At 41.1% G+C, this 21,193-nt stretch overlaps 1 protein-coding gene across 1 annotated transcript; it reads left to right on the top strand.

Annotated features, from left to right (window-relative positions):
- The first annotated feature begins 874 nt into the window (after window positions 1-874).
- fbxw8 (F-box and WD repeat domain containing 8) lies at window positions 875-19,868 on the top strand. Its single transcript, XM_030791793.1, has 11 exons — window positions 875-1,432; window positions 1,592-1,696; window positions 1,849-2,013; window positions 2,162-2,250; window positions 4,178-4,335; window positions 6,040-6,236; window positions 10,501-10,713; window positions 15,239-15,366; window positions 18,466-18,639; window positions 19,021-19,137; window positions 19,645-19,868. Exons 1-11 carry the CDS (start codon window positions 923-925, stop codon window positions 19,808-19,810), a joined length of 2,022 nt encoding a protein of 673 aa, XP_030647653.1. The 5' UTR covers window positions 875-922; the 3' UTR covers window positions 19,811-19,868.
- Window positions 19,869-21,193: the final 1,325 nt, after the last annotated feature.

The raw sequence follows: 21,193 nt of genomic DNA on the forward strand, positions 1-21,193 counted from the left end.
CTGTTGCTGGTGTTGCTGGATTCTTAGGTCACCCGTTTGCGCCTACAGATGTCGCTTTCCTACAAAGAGTATGAAAACGCTTATTTGTATTGCGGTACACATCATGTGAAAGCCTTTGAACGAAATGATGCTGGCATTCTGAGCGTTTTCGGCGGAGGTCTTGCTCTGTAAAGCCCATCGTTTCTCCAGCTGGTCCCCAATCCACCGCAGACGGGATGCGAGTGGCAATGTCCCAGTACATGGCGAGCATCCTCCAGCACAGACCGAATCGCCAAGCGCGTCTAAAGACTGATCTACCGGTGAGCAGCACATATTGTATTATAAAAAAATCAACAAACGACACGCACTCTCCTTTTTCCTTTCCACACTTTGTGTGTGGTTTGGATAGCGATCTCCCGCCCGTGTTCCCGATCAAAGACTCATTGTGTTTGTTTCTCTCCGCTGTATTATTTATTAAAGTGTCACATGATGTGAGGTTTACATCATCTTTTCCCAAAAGAGAGCAGTAGCCATTAACTCTTCAAGTCCCTTCTCTTACATGTCTTTGTCATTCTAATATTGAGGGTGTCTGGTGTTTCCAATTGAAGCATGTCTGATTAAAATATTGAGAACGTAATTAAGCACATTAACTGGGGACACCATCAATGCCACCGTACCACCAGCTTAAAAAAAAGCTGTAGAGATTTGCATTGTACTGGACAAGCATCCTTACATTATTTATTGTTGCGCAGTTGGATTGTCTACGTTAGGACAATACAGTAATGCGGAACCTTGTAAACAAAGCACATGTCAGTCCGTCGGATCTATTTTGTTACAGGACCTTTCGCAGTGTACCAATTCAAAGCTCCTCAAAAAATTAAGATCTTCTTATACACTCGAATATATATTCTGACAAATCATGTCATGAGATAAAATGTAAGGAATGATGGAAGAGTCAGACGAACTTTCGGCCTTCAGGAAGCGCTGGAAAGAGGAACTGGACAAAAAGCCAGAGGGTTGTACTAGGGTCTCAAGTACTGTAAATAAGGAATTTCATGCTCAACCTAGCAACATCACACCGGACTCTAAAAAGAATTATTTTGGAGCCTCTGAGACAGACAACTTGACGCATGAGGAAAGAAAGACACATCGTATAAGCATCGGTGGAGATGAAGAAAACGAGCCGTGCCGATCAGAGCAGGAGGACGTTTTGGTAGAAGTAATATCGAGGCCGGGTCGGGACTACGAAAAGGACCAGCCGCAATATGTGTGTATTGCAGAAGGCTTGTTGGATGGGAGAACCAGTCCACTGATGGACAGAATACAACAGGAGAAGGCAAGAAGAAAGCGACGCTATGACACTGCGACAGACATACACATGACCTCAGTTCGACAGCCACAGAGAAAACTCAACAGAGGCTTGAAATTAGTCGATCAGTTTATTCAAGACTTGGTAAGTTCACGTTAATGATGATGATGACTGTAATTTTTATTTATTTATTTATTTATAATGGTAGATCTATATTTCTACCAGTATAGGCCTATATTTAAGCAAGAGTGACAGTAAATAGTGTTTGCTAATCTCTGCCAGTTTTGTCCTAAATGTTTGTAGAACGACATTAATGACATCCCGTTCTTTGACGTGGAACTTCCGTACGAACTGGCGCTGAAGATTTTTCGGTTGCTGGACCGAATCGACCTTGGACGGTGTGCGCAGGTACGACCATATTGCTTAATTTAAGTCTGACAAAACAGTTAATCTTACCCTAATCAGGTGAATAACTGTAATGCGTTAACACAGCCCCAGAGTGTTAACGGTGACACAGTGTAAGTATCGTTTTTTCCCCCCTTCTTTTTCTTTTGGCGCAGGTGAGTAAATCTTGGAGGGTCCTAGCCGAGGATGACGTACTGTGGTACAGACTGTGTTTGGGGGAAGGCTACCACACAGGGGCAAGTGTTTCCGATTCGCCCTGCTGGAAAAGCACGCTGCGAGATTGCTGGAAAACTGAGAAAACAGTGCAGTCCAACTGGAAGGCAAGGACAGACAATTTATTAACGTGTCAAGTAATAACACTGTAGTAATTATGAATAGTGTGAAACTGTTATTAGCCTAAATAGTAACAGTGGTGCATATCTCGTATTGGTATTGTGCATTGCTTTATTGGGTGGTTTTGTGTTTTAGAATCGTGTCGGGTCGATCAGTCACTTGCAGTATGAGCTGGGGAAGATTTTGTGTGACGCTGACTCCAGTGAAGGCTTTGTCATTGCTGGGTAAGGCCAGAACCATTCTCCCATCATAACACATCCAGTTCTTCCCATTTTTATGGCATATAAAACAATGCCTCTTTTTTCTTTGCTTGCTTTGCTTGTGATTTAATCCATTTCCATATTATTGTTGTGGAGGAAATATTCTCCAATACACAAAGAACATTAAGAGCATTAAAAAAATCTCTAGTTTATTCATTATAATGGCATTTTAGTTTATTCATTATAATGGTATTGTAGTAGCTTTATTCAGCTGCTCTTAATTTGACAGGGAGGCACAGCAAAACAGAGTATTGAAATGTTATTAACAAATAAAATGTTTAAATAGTTTTACTAACAGGTGTCTCGCATTAAACCATTTAATGATGATTAATATGTATGCAAAAATGATTCAAGACAGCTCATATGGACATTTTATATGTACATACATACATTTTATATATATATATATATATATATACACACACACACACACACACACACACACACACATATATATATATATATATATATAGACACACACACACACACGCACGTATGCATACATACATACATATATATACTTTTTTACTGATTTCTTCAGTTGATATGGTTTATGTTTGATGAATCTTTTGGAGATAACACTATGTCCTCATCCGTCCCACCTCTGCCTTTCATGCTTTAGGACTCAAGATACAGCTAGTCAGACGTATAGACTCATAAACACCTACACCTACACTAGTGTATATAATAGTGAGAGGAACTGTCATTATGTATTTAACGTGTAAAGTTTTGATATGAAGGGAGTATGAAAGGAAATGTTAGTGAATAGTCTGTCAGTCAGAGTTGGGAGAGGGACTTTTGAGAGGTTTCCCTGATGCATTTGGTTTGTTGTTGTTTAACATCTGAAGCCAGTGTGTCGGTCAGAAGTGCCAGTGTGTGGCGGACAGCGTAGACGCAGTGAGGTTCAGTGAGTGTGGCACCGTGATTGGCTGGCTGTCCCCCTGGCACACGCTCCCTCCAACATCCCAGTGCCACTCCTGAACCTCATCCAGGGGGGGTCTCAGAGAGCCCCAAGCAGCTGGCGCTGGGACGCTGTGTCTTTGGCCCAGTGTGTCGGTCAGGCTGGTTCTGTCGCTCACTGGAAAGCAGAGATGTAACTTTAAAACAAGACAGACACAAATGTACTGAGATAGCCATGTGCGCCACATGCACACACACACCACGCACACACACACCACACACACCACACACACACAGATACGGACACAGACACAGGCACACACACACACACACAGATACAGACACAGACACAGGCACACACACATACACACAAACACACACAAATGTACTGGGTTAGCCGTGTACACCACACACACACACACAGACATGCACGCACGCACACACGCACACACACTGATGTACTGAGTTAGCCATGTACGCCACATGCAGATACACACACAGATGCACACACAGTGCTCTCACTGTCCCTAGATCTGTAGCCTGTGAAATTTTCTGAAATCACGCACAGATGCAGACTGTACTGCAGATATTGACAAAACTACATGTGATTCATTACACACGAATACAGGGACTGAAAGATTTTTCAAGGACACACGAATACAAAGACATGGACTAGGGTATGACATTGCTATATGCCCTAGTCTATACCGTTTGTTCTCCATACATTTACATACAGTCACACATCAGTCAGATGTCTGTGTTTGTTTAAAGAGCTGTGTAGCTCCTAACTATCAGTGAACCCCTTGTTCATTTTAATGTTCTCAGACAATATTTGTTTCAGCGTTTGCTCTAAATCATGCCAAATATTTGGCTTTGACTCATGACACAGCATAAACCTGCCAGTCAACCAAGTCCTCCCGATACCAGACAGCAGTAACATTATGTGTGTTTGTGTGTGTGTGTGTGTGTGTGTGTGTTTATTTTCGCTCAGGTACACCTCAGGAGACGTGAGACTGTGGGACATTCTTCATTGGGACATCGTGGCCTCGTACCTGCGGCCGACGCACGTGGTCAGAGCCGAGACGCCCACACCCCATGTCAGTCACGTCGCGGTCAACGAGAAGATCGCAGCGGCCGCCTATGAGAACGGTGAGGGAGCGCGAAGATTAAACGCCGAACAGGCTGGTAACGTTTGACTGAGTCGAGAGCGTTGAGAAGTGTCTCATTAACACTTAACACGTGAGGTGCCTAGCTTGGGAGAGGCACTGGGAGGAGGGGGCGGGGGGGGGGTGGTTGGGGGTTCAGCGTTGCCACGGGAACAGGGGGAGGCGCTTCACCTCACCTTGCACGACTCCTTAGCAGAGTGACTGCTGAGACTGTTAAGTGTCATTCAGGGCACAATCATGGTTATGAAAGGTTATGAAATTTCCTCTTAATGAAGTACAATAAAAGGAACTTCAGACGGAAGCCTTGCATATTTGTTCACGTTGCCTGTTGGTTGATGTTATCAGCAGGTAGCTGTTACACGACGCACTCTGTTCTGGAGAAGCTTGACACAGATCACTTACTGTACAGAAAGTCCTGTGTCTTTCTGTTTGCATGTCTCTGTGAGATCTCCCTCAGTGCTATCTGGGAAACGCGACATCTTGCTTTAACTTAGGTGGCGAGTCAGGGGTTGGTGATTTCCCCGGAGTTCACAGACTAATGTCCAGTCTGCCCTCACACTGGCAGACTGTGGGCCTGAGGTCTACCACATCACAGTTGGCCCTTGTCCCCTTGCTTGGCTTTTATCTCAGACACACTCATAGACACACACACACACACACACACACACGATTCAGCTAATTAAAATCTTGAGGAAGCCCAAGGACAATATAATTCTGGTCCTGTTGGACAGATTTCTAATTGATGCTCTCTTCTCGGGTTGTTGGGTTGGGTTGGTAATGGTGTAGTAAGAAGGGATGCAGGCGTGTAACCTTGATGGTCTGTTGTGGTTTTGAAGACCAAGCAAGACAGTTTGCTGTTTCTTTGGTTTATTTGCCCCTGAGTGAACCACACAGTCCCACAGTTGCTCTTCAAGCTTTAGTGAGAGAGAGATCTCTGTGTGTGTGTGTGTGTGTGTGTGTGTGTTTGTGTGTGTGATGCACCAATGAATGACTATTTGACGATTTGGATAAGAGCATCATTTAAATGAATGAATTAATGTTCTATGCAGACAGTCGCTGCCCAGGTGGATGTATATCTTTTTAGACATTTATTTGTTCATTTTGCTATTAAGAGGCTCCTGTTCTTTTTCTGTAAATTCAGGTAAAAACCACTTCAGACCCAGTTCCATTAAATTGGATTAGATTTGGTATTGGCTAGATAGAGCCATCCAGTTGTTTCCTGTTTCAAGCTTTCCAGGTTTCTAATTCCCCTTTGGCATGACATTGAATTTTTCTTTTTTTTTTTTGTTATCACTTTTCATGTTTTTTTTGTCTTCCTCCCACAAACACAAACACTGTTCATTGTTTATATCCAGCAAATTAGCAATTTAAATGACGTGAAAAATCCAAGCAAGTCAATTAACACCCTGCTTCAAGTGTAGGTGTGACAAATCTTCGGAGGGATGAGAATTCATTATAACCGTTCGGTTCAGAGTTTGTAGTAACATAATTAGTCCTGCGTGCCTAATGCAGGTTTGAATGACAAATCGCTAATTTGATCATGTGCAGGGTTATATGTGTAATACTCTTTTTTTTTTCTTAACAAGGCCAAGTGATTCTGGACATCACTTGTTGATTTACCAGTGAATTTTGCGTGCGTGTGTGTGGGTGTATGTGTGTGTGTGTGTGTGTGTGTGTGTGCGTATAGGGTATGTCGACATTTGGAGCATTGAGACTGGTCTGGAGCCCATTCATCATTACCAGCACCTGCAGAGGGTCCACAGCCTGTCCCTGTGCCGGGACTCCCCCGCTGTGGCCTCTGCCTCTGGGATGGATGTCCGGGTAGACTGCACTGATGACAGAGGCTACTGGAGGACGCTCTGTCTCACCCAGCTGCCCAAACCTGTGAGTGCGACCACAAACATGTGTGTGTGTTTGGGAACATCAGGTCATATTGAGTCTGTCTTCAGTCCATATGAGTCAGGCGGCTTTGTTGAGTAAATGACTCCCTCAGTCAGATGTACTGACACTGAATCTGGTTATATGAGAAAGAGGGAGAATGAGAGGTCTCTAAGAATTGTGTCTGGAAATTATACCCTAAAGCCCCTTTCACAACTGGGACCCAGAACATCGCCGGATACATTTTTCCACGAATGCTGGCGACTACCCCCTTTCACACTTGCACACCATTCCCGGAAAATTGACAGAACGAACATGTTAAGTAAACACATAACATGAATGACATCTAGGAAAGATGTGGATTCTGCTTTGTGTCTGAAACAGGTAAGGCTTATCCTCTTGTTTGAAAGCTGCAACCATGTTGCTGCCGTTGTCTGTGATGAGTGTCAGGATCTTTTCTTTGGAAATATGCCCACTGCCCTGCGCATCTGTTCACACATCCTTCTATCAGCTGTGCTGTGCTGTGTGTGGGTGGGTGGTTCAAGGGCTAACGCTATATGTTCTGCTTTATTTCGCTCGACACAAAAGTAGCCGACACTCACGGAAAGAAACGACGCTGTTACTGTCCTTTGTTGTCCGCATTGTCAAAGCCAGTTGTTATTCTCTGGGCTGTGGCAAGTCTACATTTCAGTTTCTGCCTCTCATCACTGTAGAGTTTGTCTGCAAGGTTGCTTATATCAGCTTTTTTTGAGACACAGTCAGTCTCTTATCTGCAGTCTCTATCATATGGACAGAATCTTCTTCTTCAACGGTTCTGGCAGGTAACCCAGAGCGTGCAGTCCAGTAGGCGACAGCCTTCTCCTTGGCGTGCTGTTCTTTGGAATCAGCTTTGTATTTTGATGTTGAGGAGAACGCTCCTGTGATGGTCATCTGTGATGTCCCCTGTCTCTTTGCATTTGGTGGCCCTTTGTCTGGCCCTTTGTCTGTGGGTGTCCTTTGGGTCTTAGAGAGAAAAATAGTGAAAAGTGTAAGTTTCTGAGCTTCAACCCATCATATGCTATTTAACTCAGTGGTTCTCTAACACCATTACCAACGACGTTAAAATACAGTAGCATAGGCCTACCGTATTCAGCTATGCACAGTTCACACAGGAGGCAAATTTATTCCTAATAAAAATATTATTTATTGTTATGGTCATATTATATGTTTTGAAATTAATTTTATTTTGTTTTTTTTTTAATATTTCGGAGATTCCTCCACGTACCACTAGATGGAGCACTGCATACCACCAGTGGTACATGTACCATAGTTTGAGAACCACTGATTTAATTCAAACTAATTATATGTCATGTTTTCAGGCCAATTAATTTATTACTCTATTTCTGAAACAGGACAGTATCAAGTTTTTCTTTACAGTTCCACGAAGTAACATTATTACTTACTCTTCCATGATTAGTCCCCACCCCCGCCCATTGTCTGAGGATTCTACTTGGCTAGTTCATTATTAACTCTATTACTACTGATACTAGTTCCTCAGTTCTGCTTTTGAGCACACAGTACTTCACATTTTAGGCCTCTCCCTGATTTGACACACCAGATTAAACTCATCAGCAAATTATAAAAGTCTTGATGATGTGAATTTGAATCAGCCGTGTTGAAGCAGGGGGAGACATGGCTATGAATAATCCAGTTGCAAAGAGTGCCTGGCCCCTCAATTTGGCTGTCATTCACATAAAAAAGGGAAAAGTTAACCGGAGGTTGCAGATAAATGAATATTTCAGTAAATATTTTATACAGTTTTATTTATTTATTTATTTAAACTGAACTCTTCATGCAATCTCCTGCTGCCTTTAAATTTTACTGCGAAAGCCGGGGGACACCTAAATGTACAGTGCAATGGCTCACCAGGAGCGGGATCGAGAGACACTGTACGGCTACTGTAAAAGCCTAACCTCTGCTAGGATATCAAACCCAACAAAATACAGAGCCATCTTTTAACCAACTGATGTCGTTTGACAGCTACACAGCGCTCACTCCCTTTTGTCGATCTGGTGTATTGGCAAGTTAGCAAGCTAATAACTAGGAGATCCAACAGTGTTAGTCTAGCTAGCTACTTGTAGCTGGCATTACCTATATTATTACATATCCTAGTTATAATTGTTCTAAATTACTGATATGGAATGGGAAGGGCGAGAGTGAGCCCTGCTCGTATCTAACTATGCTGTCTATGGTAGGGAAGTAAAGGGCAGCCCGAATTAAGGAGCTGTCCCGCTAGCTAGATAATAGAGGGAACATTACATCAAGAACGAAGTCAATGTTTACATTCATCTTACGCCCAGATAATTAACCTGTCGGTATACACAGTTGATGTTAACAAGCCAAGTGAACAAGAAAAGATAGCCATCTGCTTTCAGCTAACAAAGTCAAGGCCTTTAAGTTGATTCTGATAGAATGTTTGTTGGTTGTGCGCCTTCAAATGCCTCTAGAGGTTTGTGGTATTTTTCCCGCCGATTTTCCACCCACATTGTTTGCAGTGCGTTTTATTTTCAGTTGTATTATAGCTAAAATGTGTCCATAAATCTATTCTTTTTCTTCTTCCAAGAGTAGACATGATTTGAGTTGCCAAGTTAATGTTAGTTAAAATGTTTTACGTTCGGTTTCCAGAGGAGGGGGGATATTGGCAGGGCAGCACTACCAGTATGGATCAACCAATCAAAAGCATGCAATACATGGCTATACATATCTTGCAAATTGAGTGCATGCACGTAATTGGATGAAAAAATGTAGGCATATGGTAGTTAAATTGCTTGTCCGTTTGTCTGTCTCCAACATTATCGTCTCGTTATTATTCGTCAACGAAAATGGTAATATATTTCATCACAGTTTTTATTTTCAAAGGTGCATTTTCATTTAGTTATTGTCTTGTTTTCGTTGTGGAACAAAGTTCACTGACGAACATTTTTCATCACAGTTTTCTTCGACAAAATTAACACTGCCTGAAAGACACTTTGTTTTTTAAGTTGTTGGTAAACAGATTCTTTTGACTGTCAACACATTTGTAAACAACATATTTTGTAAGCAACCGTTCTTGGTACATATGACACTGGTTCACTTGTTTGCTAGATTTTGTTTAACTGCCACCTCAACTTGCTGTACGCAAGTTCTAGGGCACCCACATCGTCAAAAATGTCATTGTCTTATCCAGCAATCATTCACACTGGAGTCTATCCAGAACTTTTCTGGAAAAGTTACCAGGGCTTGCTCTGTAAAATGGCTGGATCAACTTCTCTGGAATTTCGACCCTGGGCTACGTTCACACATGACCCTATTCCGGAAAATTGCCAGAACATTTCCAGATAAAACCGCATGTGCGAAAGGGATTTAAGACCAAGGTGCACAAATCTGGTCTTGTAAGGCAGAAATCCCAACAGTTTTCTTGTCAACCAATCATATAAGGTCTCTGATTGGTTGAGGAGTGTGCATACTTATTTCCCAGGTGAAAATCAGCTTCTAATTAAGAGATGAAGAAAAAAAAGGCTCTTCAGAACTGGACTTGGGCAGCGCTGTATGATATTAGAACGGGAACTGGGGATTTGTTTGAGTCTGTTGACAGCTGTGATGTTTAAGAATGTGGCAAGCTAAGTCCAGTGTCCTCTACGCTCAGGGATTATATCCTCTCATTTGTGAGTGTCTCTCTGAATATGTACTAGACCTGTGAAATGAGCATTTGAATGAATGGGCCCCCGTTCCAGTGCTCAAATCTGGCTCTTCATCTTTTGTCCATTTTATGTTCACATTTATTCATTTAACAGATGCTTTTATCCAAAGCAACTTCCAAATCAGACAGAAAACAAACCAAGCATGTAGCCATTAAGGAGCTGCAAAAGTGCCACTGCTAAGTTCACGATTAGTATTATGCCTTAAGTTGCTAAAATTCAGTTGCCAAAAGTTGCTGAAAACAGGACTGACGTTGTTGAAGGAACACAAAATAAATATCACACGAAGGCCTAACAGGATCTTCATCAAAATTGCCATTTGTCTTATTTGTTGGTCACAAGGCAAGAGAGTAGTTGAGAGAATTTGGACAGCGCAGAATCGGTCAAATTCGTCAAGTATTTGTCTGACCCAGGTCAGCCGTCTAAACATAATGTGACCCAATTTGTTGAGGCTGCTCATGCCCATCTGGCCTTTACGGCGAGACAAAGAGGCTAAGGTAGGATTTCTTGACAGAAAATTAGAACTAGGCCCAAAAATATCTTTATGGTTGCAGGTTGACTTTCTACGTCTGGTGCCAGGGAGGCGAGAGTCGCCGTTGGTTACTGCGTCGGCCAATGAGAGCGTGTATCTGCTGGCTCCAGAGCAGGAAGCCAGGGTCCTCCACTCAGTGTACGGACATCCTGTCACCTGTCTGGACGTGACAGCTTCGAAGGCTGCTCTAGGGGTCAAGCGCCACGGCTGGGCCATGAATGACGGAGGAAACAAGGTGGGTGATCATGCCAAAGGCGCGTTTTCTGCGGGAAAAGAAAAAGTTAGTGCAGTAAACCAAACCACAGAGAAAACCTTTTGATTCCTGAGTACGCTGTAGGGCATAAGACCATGATACATGCATTGTGTTTGCAATGCTTTCAGTGAAGTTACACTCTGTTCCCTGGCTCCATCAAAGAGTGTTAAAATAAATGGGTTTGCAGGTCAATCAAACATGAAGGTTATAAAAGGTTCGAATACCATTTTACATTTTAGGCAGAATATAGCAGGTCCCAATATACTCGCCTTGCGTTATGACAAACGCGGAGTTCCTCCCTGCTCGTTGCAGTTTTGCGAAGTGAAATGATTGCCCTAGTTGTGTGACAGTGATGCCACAACTAAAAATCTTGGTGTCAGCATAAATACATGGTATTTATACATAGTACTCTTAAACCTCCTTATTTAAGGGTCTTGTTCTCATTTTTCATAAAAGAGGGAGAAAGATTGCACCTTTTTTAACACACCCATGCTGAAGTAGACATGGCCCAATACAAGAGACCAAAGGTAACCTGAAACAGTTTGCAAATGTTTCAAAGTGTGTGTTTGGAGTTCTCAGAACGACCTCCAACCCCCAGTGGATCTATCAGTGTGTACTACACCAAAAAACTCAGGGGAAATTTACAGTTCAGGGATATTTTGAGGGGACTAATATCAGAAATAGCCTTTCTCTAAGGACCTTTTACCTTTAATAAACACTGACTTTGAACTCTCCCATGCCTCCCCTTAGTGGTTTTTTTTTGCCCTGTTACTAATCTTGTCACGTTTCTAATTGGCTTTACTCTTAATTGTAGCTAAAAGCTTTTCTAGGCCAAGTACAGATTGGAATCCATTTGAGACAAAACACTGAGGCATGTCACTTGGGCTCCCTGGTCGGCGCTTTAATCATATTCCCTTCATGTTATCTGGCTAAAAAAAACACACACACACGCGCGCGCGCACACACACCAGTAATGATAAATACCATTGCGTTTAATGAGAACTTCAAATAAACATCTGAAAAGTCACTGAGGGACATTCTCCACCCTGGAGTTTATCTCCCGTAAGGTTTGCGTTTTAAAACAGCGAGGTGTAAGACAGAGTCTTCGGTTGTAATTGGATGATAGAGGTGATGGATTACCGCAGATGGTGCTCTCCGACATTAGACAATGCCTTGGCACTGCTCTCCTCCTGCTGACATCACCCTCATTTAGACGTTCTCATTACCGGGGTATGACACCACCGGCCAACTGGAGTGTTTAGTCAGTTTGACTGACAGGATAATTAGCGAATAGATTGAGTGAAAGCTTGGAAAGAAAATTGATTTTAACAAAAAAAGAAGGTCAAAAGTTTTGATTAAAAGGTCATAATAAGCGTTGAGTAAGGCAATCTGCTTCGTTTACTTTGTGGCGTGTGGTTCGAACTGAGGTCGGCGAAAACCAGGCCAAGAAGTTACCGTCAGAAACCGTGATATCAGTTGCAGCAGAGTCACTTGCTTAAGACATTGTTTTGCCTGAGAGAAAGACGCACTGGTTGCATAAAAAGTCACTCTACAAAAACACCAGAGCTGAGTATTGGTACAATTATAGATATTGTTACTCAAAGTGAAAAAAAAAAAAAAAAGGATTATTTGTACTTTGGCCCACCCTTCAGTTTTGACTGTTAAAATTTCACACAAGTATTTCTAAGTGCTGTTTCTTAATGAATTTGAAACACATTTAGATTAGCCTAGATATGTAACCTAAACGTGCAGTCATGCTCTTCCACTTTGAACGCAACAGTTTTGCATTATGCCAATTCACGTTTTCGCACCTTTCCTCCTCACGCTGAAGTCAGAGAGAGAGAGAGAGAGAGAGAGAGAGAGGGAGGGAGGGAAAAAAAAAACCCCTCACTTCTTTCCATGTCTATCGCTCTCATACAGATTTGACAGTGTGTTCATTATGTGAAAAAGAGGAAGTTAGAGTTGCCAAAGTGGATTTTGGCAAAGTGGAGGTGTTTATTCAGTATTTAACGTGCAGACATATGCCTAATTAAAACTTGTTAAAGAAATGAGAATTACATCCAGAGAGTTTGTGCACTGCCGTGTCTCGCAGAGAAGAATGAGTCATCGTTGTTTATCGCCTGCCTGCATTTGTTACTCCCATATTTGTGATACACTTTTGCCCTGGTGAGAACAGCCTGGTACTATCTGTTTGCCATGGGTTGGTGTGAGGTTTGTGTAGGTTGCGTGCACGTTTGCACCATGTGTGTTTTAGCAAGAGAGGAGTGTGTATGTGTGCTGTGTGTGTCTTTGTTTCCATCTATGTCTCCAGCTATGCCTGTGTGTGTGTGTGTGTGTGTATGTGCATGTATGTTTGCATCTTTGTGTATGTGTACGCCTTTATCTGTATCTGTGTGTCTGTATCTGTCTGTGTCTGTGTGTCTGTCTGTCTGACTTTGTCTTTATGTGTGTCTGTGTGTGTGTGTGTGTCTGTGAGGGATAATGTGTGTCATGTCTTTGTCTTTGCTTCTTTCTATGTGTATGTATTTAGGTGTGTTTGTGTCTTCTTGAAAGCGCCTGTGTGATTGTCTTCATGTCTGCCTTTGCTATTTGGTTGTCTGTATGAGCGTGTATAAGATGAGTGTATGTGTGCATGGCCATGTTTTTGTGAGGGAGGCTGTGTGTTTTTATGCGTCTGTCTCTGTCTCTGTGTGTGGGGGTGTGTGTGTGCGCGTGTTATCAGACTCCTTCCCTTGCAGCTGGACTTGGGGGCTGAGGCATCTGGTGTGTTTGTCTGGAGAGCCTGACTCTCAGCTCACGTTGGCATACCCACAAGCGACATTTTCACGTTTAACACACACGGGCCGTCTCCTGAAAACAGGGGCACACTTCTGCACCTTCAGGTAGTGAGATTCTCCAAGCTGCTCAGTGAGACTTGTGTTAAATCTGATCAGAGCCTGTGATGTGTTGTGTAGAACTCTTAAAAGGAAAACTAAAGAGAGAGAGAGAGAGAGAGAGAGAGAGAGCATTGTCGCCTTTCAGAATGAGGCAGCTCCTGTGCTGATTCAGCTGCGTATGAATATATTTAAGACATGAATTTGAAGGAGAACCTCTCCAGTCATGGACATCCTTTATGATAAAACCCCTTTCAGTTCAAAGTTATGGTGGGTAAAAATATGATTATATGACAATTTATTTTCCATTCAGTTGTCCTCGCATGTGTCCAGGGACATCCAAGCCAATTGTTAAAGCCATCCTGTCGAAATGACCTTGGTTTCTTTTGCAGCAATAGTCTGTCTAAGTCAACATGGAGTCCCTTGCAGAAATATTCTGATTACCAAAAACCTCCACATTATCCTTAATGCTATTGTCCACTTATCTCTCCTGCCTCCTTGTCTTGGTTTGACTGCAGGATGTATGCATCCCCAATGTCTTATAATGAACATGGTTTAATTTCTTGTGTCTATTCTATTCTATTCTATTGTAAGGAACATAACTGGCAGTTTGTTGCATGCATTGTGTATATATTCAGCAGTCCTCTCCAAATCTGTGTGATTAGTCGGAAAAAGAGAGAAAAGGTTTTTTTTTTCTTTCTTCCCTCTCTCCCCTGACAAACCGCTATCATGCTGTTGTTTCAGAGTCCAGTTGAGATTTTGGCTGTTTGCTTCAGGGCTGCTCACAATTAATTCTGTCTGGCCCAAACTGGAGACACAAAACAGCTGGCATCATCTCAACCCTTACATCATTCTTTTTTTTTTTTTTTTTTATTCTTTCCTTTTTCTCCTTCCCCTCCCTTTCTCTCTCTCTCTCTCTCTCTCTCTCTCTCCCTCTCTCTCTCTCTCTGTTTAATTCCTTTATCTTTGGTTATTTATATCGAATTTAGGTCCCTTCTGTCGCCTTGAGTTTTGGGTCGGCGTTTAGACGCTAGACACAGCCATCCATTTCCCAGACCGCTGAGCAGTCAGGTAGAATGATATGTTAATGTATGGGTCTTCACCAGTCATCTTGAGTCATTGTCTCAAGTCTCTGCTGCTTTGAGTTTGAGTTGCTGTGCAGTCAGAGACTACTAAAATCAATATTTGTCTTTTGAGAGAGAATTGTTTGCGGATCTTGAGATTTCAATTGCGCTATTTTTTTTTTTTTTTTTTTGGTACATACGTATGATGTAGTGACAGTCAGAGACAAGCAGTAAGAGTTGTGGTCATTTTAGCGTTCGCTCTTCAAATTCAACAGTACCTCTCAGCCAATCATTTATTTCCCCATTAACATTTGTCTAATGGTTATTATGACAGTAATGATGAAATATAGCCAAGCGTTTATCATATCTGTTAATCATCTATGGCTTACGACCCACCAGCGTGGAAATTCGTTCATTCCCATCTCTGGAATCATGCCAGATTTCACTTTATTTATTTATTTATTTATTTTTAACAAGCAGTATGAGAGCTGGTAAAGTTAACAGTCTTCCTGGCTCAGAGCGTGACTTGCAAATGTTGCTTTTGTTTTGATTGGTCACCTTTCTGCACAGATTCAAGTGTACAGCCTGGAAAGCAGCCAATCAGAGATCACCGTGGGGAGCGCGGCGGGAGACTTCACGTGCGTCGACCTGAGAGACAGCATCCCTCACCTACTGGTGTGTGGAAACAAAGACCGACGGTACGGACGGGAAAAAAACATGCAAATACACACACACACACACACACACACACTCTCTCTCTCACACCTTCCCCATCTGTCTGACGGTTCTTAGTTAAATCTCTCCAGGTCTTGCGTTTTCTCAGACAAGTCATGTTTTTAATAAATCCCAGTTAAGTGGCAGCTATCTCAGTGGCACATAATGTTTTATTAGTAATTTTTCAGAGTTCAAATTTCTCTCAAGTCATTATAGTTTCAAACCACTGCTGTTACACTGGGAAGTTCTCTTCTTATTCAGCAGCTGCTGTTTTGTCTGTCAGCAGGAAATTTGGTTGTGAAGGAAAAAAAAAAAAAAAAAATCAGAATAAGTGAAACTAGCATTTTGCTACTCTGCTAATTAACAGGATTTTCATGGTCTCAAGACCAGGAGTGTTTTATGGGTGTAAATGAATTTACATTTGACTGTGAAATTTATCAAAGCAGATACAACCCAATTACCGATTTAAGGAGGATTTTTGCAGGCATTTCCAAAAAAAAAAGAAGGAAAAAAAAAAGTTCTTTTGGACTTTTCAGAATGAGAAAACCTTGGTAAAAGTTAGCGTCGGCACTTTTTTTTTTTTTTTTTTGGCTCACCTTGAAAAGGACTCTGTTGAAAAAGGGGGTTTTGAAAGCTGCACGCCACTCATGCCACTAGCAAAGAGCAATAACGGAACTTTCTCCGCTGAAAGAAAAGGTGCATTAGCTGTAGCTCATCACCTAGACGCAGTGATTCTTAAGGACAAAGGGAGAGCGAAGTGGAGAATAGAGTATGAGTGTATGAATCCAACAACCTCAGTGCGGAGCTGGGAGGAGGCTGCACATCCACAGCCAGACCTTCAGAATACAAGAGGGCTCCAAGCAAACACAAAAAAAAAGAAAAGAAAAGGAAAAAAAAAAGAAAAAGAGCCATTTTGCCGCCTCTTGTGGCCGACTGCGAGGGCACTATTTGGCAGGCAAACGAAAAGCTTGCCAAGGCCCTTGGAGACAAACTCCTGCTGTGTTTTCTTTCTTTTTTTTTTTTTTTTTTGCAAAAAAGCATCAGGCATAAAGTGGACCGACGAACTGGAGGGTTTGTCATCCCGTCTGGCAGCTGCGGTCTCTTTTCAGAACCCCCCCCCCCTCTCTCTCGCCCTCTCTCTCTCTCTCTCTCTATCCACGGCCATGACAAAGTAGGAGACGCTTACCTTTGTCCGTCTACTCCAGTGAAGTAGTTAAGTGAATACTTTAGCCAGTGCCAACTTGGCTCCCATGCGCTGGATTCGTTTGATTCGCCTCGCGGGCGAGCAACCAATCAAAAGGAGGGAACCCAGGAGGTCGTTGGGTCTGGCTCGTTCATTAGCGTGGCCAAAGGCCAAGCCCTAATGCATCTCTTTTCCCTCTCAACCCAATTAGTTTTCATCCTTTCCAGTGTGTCCGAGGAGTGAGTGACTGGCCCGATAAGGAAGGGCAGGGATGGACAGGCCTAGGCACCATCTGAACAAACAGGAAGTCTCATTAGCTGGGATTGAATGTTGTAGTGATTCCAGTGGGCAGCTGCACTGTGGTCACAAACCAAAAACAAAACAGAAAGAGAAAATGACCAGTTAAAAGCACCACTGCTGAACTCACGCAGTCCTGTCAGGTGCTGAGATCACAGATAAAGAAAAATGATTATTGTTGTGGTAAATGTGAATACAAAATACCACCACCACCACCAATAATAATATTAATAATAATAATAATAATAATAATAATAATAATAATAATAATAACAGCAACAACAACAACAACAAAACAACAACAATAATAATAATAATAATTTTAAAGTCCTTTAAGTGAGTTTTAATTTGGTTTCTTTGTCTGAAAGGACATCTGGGAACAAAATCATTTTAGGTAAATAGGGCTAATTCACAAAAAAAAAAAAAAAAAAAAAAAAAAAAAAAAAAATATATATATATATATATATATATATATATATATATATATATATATATATATATAAAAATATAAAAGAGCCATTTTATATATATATATATATATATATATATATATATATATATATATATATTTGTTGTTTTTTTTTTGTTTGTTTTTTTTCTGTATTTTTAATTTTAAGTTTGGTCCTTCAAAACCAAGTCACAGGTCTGATGCAAAATCTGTTTTTGTTGCCTCATTAAGAGAGACTGGGTCCAGTTTTGTCTGTTAGTCTACTTATACAAATGAATTTTCAAGAGTGTCCATGTCTTCGAAACAGCAGTATGTCCAAACAAGATTATCTTCACAGCTGCTAAAGTGTGTCTAACTGGAAGGCCTAGGACTTTGATTAATTGAAAGATGAAAGATGCCAGCTCGTTGGCTGTTTACTGAAGACAGGTGTTGGTTGGACATTAGATTTATGACATCTCGTGCCTGCCGATTACTATTCAATATACCTGCTCTTTTTTTTCTTTTTTTTTAAGAAAAAAATGTGTTTTGATGAAATAAAGTATCATTACATGCAGATGTTCTCCTGCCTGTCTTATCTTCCGTAAGATGCATTACCAGAGATGGTTAAGTTCCTCATCTTTCCCTTCCTCATAACATCCATAAGCACGAATTACAGCACATATTGTGTTCGGAATTAAATTAGGTTTTTGGGGGATGAAGTTTTGGAAAGCGTTTGGATGGAGTTGTCATTTTTGGCTGCTTTGGTGAACAGTTAAGATTAATGGAAGCAGATGGTCCAAGAGCCTAAGCAGTAAGCGCTTCTGGCCATTCCGTACCAATCTCCTCCGCCGAAATCAACTGTTGCTTACCGGAAACCCTCTGGGCTTTCATGACTTGCTGAAACCATTCGGTGATGTGAACAGGTGATGCAGAACCAAATGTTGGTGGCACGAACCCGCTGTTGAATGAAACGTGATAAATTCTCACGCATTTGGTTAAAAAAAGTTGAGTTTTTATATAAATCTACAGGAACGTTAATAATTTTTACTTTGCCTTTGAACGGGTCAGGAATCTCTGGAGTATATGTATAATGCAACTTTGTTTCGTACCTTTGCACTCAGTGATAATACTGATATTCATTGAGGACGTAAATGAGTTTGCGCTGTTCCATTCCAGGGTGAGGGTGTTTGACCTGCGTTCAGGCTCCTCAGTGGTCTCCCTGTACGCCCATCATATGGGCGTGACCTCCGTGCAGGCAGATGATTGGAAGATTGTGAGTGGAGGTGTGGAGGGATTGGTCTGTGTTTGGGAGATGAGGATGGGGGCCAAGCTTTGGGAAATGCACAACAGGTGAGCTGCTAAGATATTCCCCAGGCTCCTGGTGATAATGAAACACATTTAGTACCAGCATCTGTTCACTGCTAAAATTCTCTTTTCATTGACTGGAGGTTGGGTTTTTTTTCGTGTGTGTGTGTGTGTTTGTGTTTTTTAACTAAACAAGTTCCACTCTCAGTAAAAGTATTTACTTGGTCAGAAAATGAGATTGTATACCTATTGTTCTATTTTTTTGTTGTGTTCATTTGTTTATTTGTTCATGTACTTGGGGCTGAAATTGTAACTGATCCTGCTAGGAATTAATCTGGTAGTATTGGAGGTATTGGGTTTACGCTTGAATAGGACTGTAATTATAATAAGGTGCACACTTTGTGTCTTTGTTGTTGGAACTTGCAGACACCCTGTTCGCCACGTACGTTTCAGCACTAACGCGCTGGTGACGGCGAACATCCCAGACGAGAAATGTCCCCGTGGAGCCTGCATCACTGACGATGATCTCACTGCCCACCGCAGGTGAACAGAGTCACACCCCCTTTTCTGCCTCTCCCTGAGATTCAAACTGTCACTCGTCTAGTTAGTTAAGTTGTTTAGTATAGTATAGTGTAGTGTAGTATAGTAACTTTGTATATAGCATCGTAATATATGCTATACTACTATAATATACATATGGTATTATACTATACTATATTGTGTTTTTTATATATATATGTATATATATATATATATACATATATATACACACACACACACACACACACACTCTACATCACTATATTCTATGTATGTAATACATAGAATATATATAGAATATTTATTATACTGCTGTATGTTGTATAGTAACTTAGTGTAATCCTAAGTGACACTGTGGTGCAAACTAAATGTTTGACACATTACTAATATCTTAAACCATCTACTTTCAGTCAGTTCTGGAACAAGCAGAAAACCAAAGTAAATCTGGAGTAAACCTGGCCTCTGGTTTAAGTTCTGGTGTAACGTCATCTTGTTCTGTCTGTTCTGCAGGCACAGAGGGGTCATCTGTTACTATGACTTCTCTGCGGACTCAGCCTCTCAGGACCATGTCCTGCCCATCTGCAGGTCCAACTATGCCGAGACGACCGGCTACAACTACAACATCGGCCTGGCCGTGCCTTACGATGAACTCAGAGACTCCCAGGCAAGCCTTTGACCTCAGAAGTCAGGGAGACTTCCCAAAGGCCCTCACAATACTGTAAAAAACACTTTCTGAGGACCATCATTATTGTTAGACAACAATGTTTTATTTTTACTTTTTGAATTTTTAAAAAAAAAAAAAGTATGAATTCCTGTGCCTCCCTGTAAGAGACAGAACACTAAAAAAAGAACAGCGGTTGAATTATTTTGTAATTTGGTGTAGTATTTTCCCCATTATTTGATTTTTTTTTTTTTTTTTGGAAGAGGGAGGTAGTACACATTAGTTGACTGATGAGGCACTAACCAGAGGAGCAACAATTAAAAGTCCTCACAGATTCAGACTATAAAGAAGATTAAATAAGAATAAAAAATATGTAGGCCATATGGATAACCTAATGAAAGGCACAGTGTAGATAATGTAAACATAATACTTCTGTAGCTAGAACCCAGGTGTGCAACTATCTTTTTTCATCATCTTTTAATTCAAATATAGTTTTATATCATGTCTAGTTTTATTTTACACGATCTCTTGAGATATCAGGTTACTTTTGCCAGAATACTTCTCTCAGATGTATTAGTTTTTGTCAGAGTCAGGGCCATTTTGTACCTCAGATTAAAAGATAGTGATTTATTGTTTAAATCTTGCACACTGATATTAATTTTTAGCTCCGTTGGTCTACACATTTTTGGAGTTTTTGGAAATATAATAATAATTGCAGTAATATTAAAGAATCTGTCTTCAGAGCAACAGTAAAAACGTTTTGTTTTAATTTCATTTGTTATTTTATCACTCTGATACAAATAAATGTATATATTAACTAATTCACTCATATGATCTTTTCTGTTTGCTAGAAGATTTTTCCCTAAAAAAAAAAAAAAAAACAGTAGTCTTTCTGATCAAAAATAAAACATACTGTACAATACAATACAGTGATTACAACCATCAGTATGAAATAACAGATTTTTAAAGAATACACTCTTTTTCAGGTTGTTAAAAAAGAAAACCACATTCAGGTGTGTGTGATCTTCGTAAATTGAAATGTTCAGTAAATTTAAGATTGAACACTCAGCTGACTTTGACATTGAGAACACACCATGCTTGCAGAATGGTATCAAAATAAGACACCACCCTTCCCCTCTGTAAAAATTCCTCAAAAATCAACAAGGCACAGATAACAGTGTTTGCCCGGGAGAGGACATTGAGAAGCAATGGTTAAACAGTCAAGTTATAAAATCAGGTGTGTGTTTCTGCTGGGTCCCCACTTTTCCTAAAAGCACACCTGTAAATGTATATCACTGAAGTCCCCACTTTTCCACCTGAAAACACACCTATTAGTGTGCACCACTGAAGTCCACACCCATTCTGCTGATCACACTACAGTACATTTTATGCATAACT

The sequence above is a fragment of the Chanos chanos genome, chromosome 14 (genome assembly GCF_902362185.1).
Source record: "Chanos chanos chromosome 14, fChaCha1.1, whole genome shotgun sequence".
Lineage (NCBI taxonomy): Eukaryota > Metazoa > Chordata > Actinopteri > Gonorynchiformes > Chanidae > Chanos > Chanos chanos.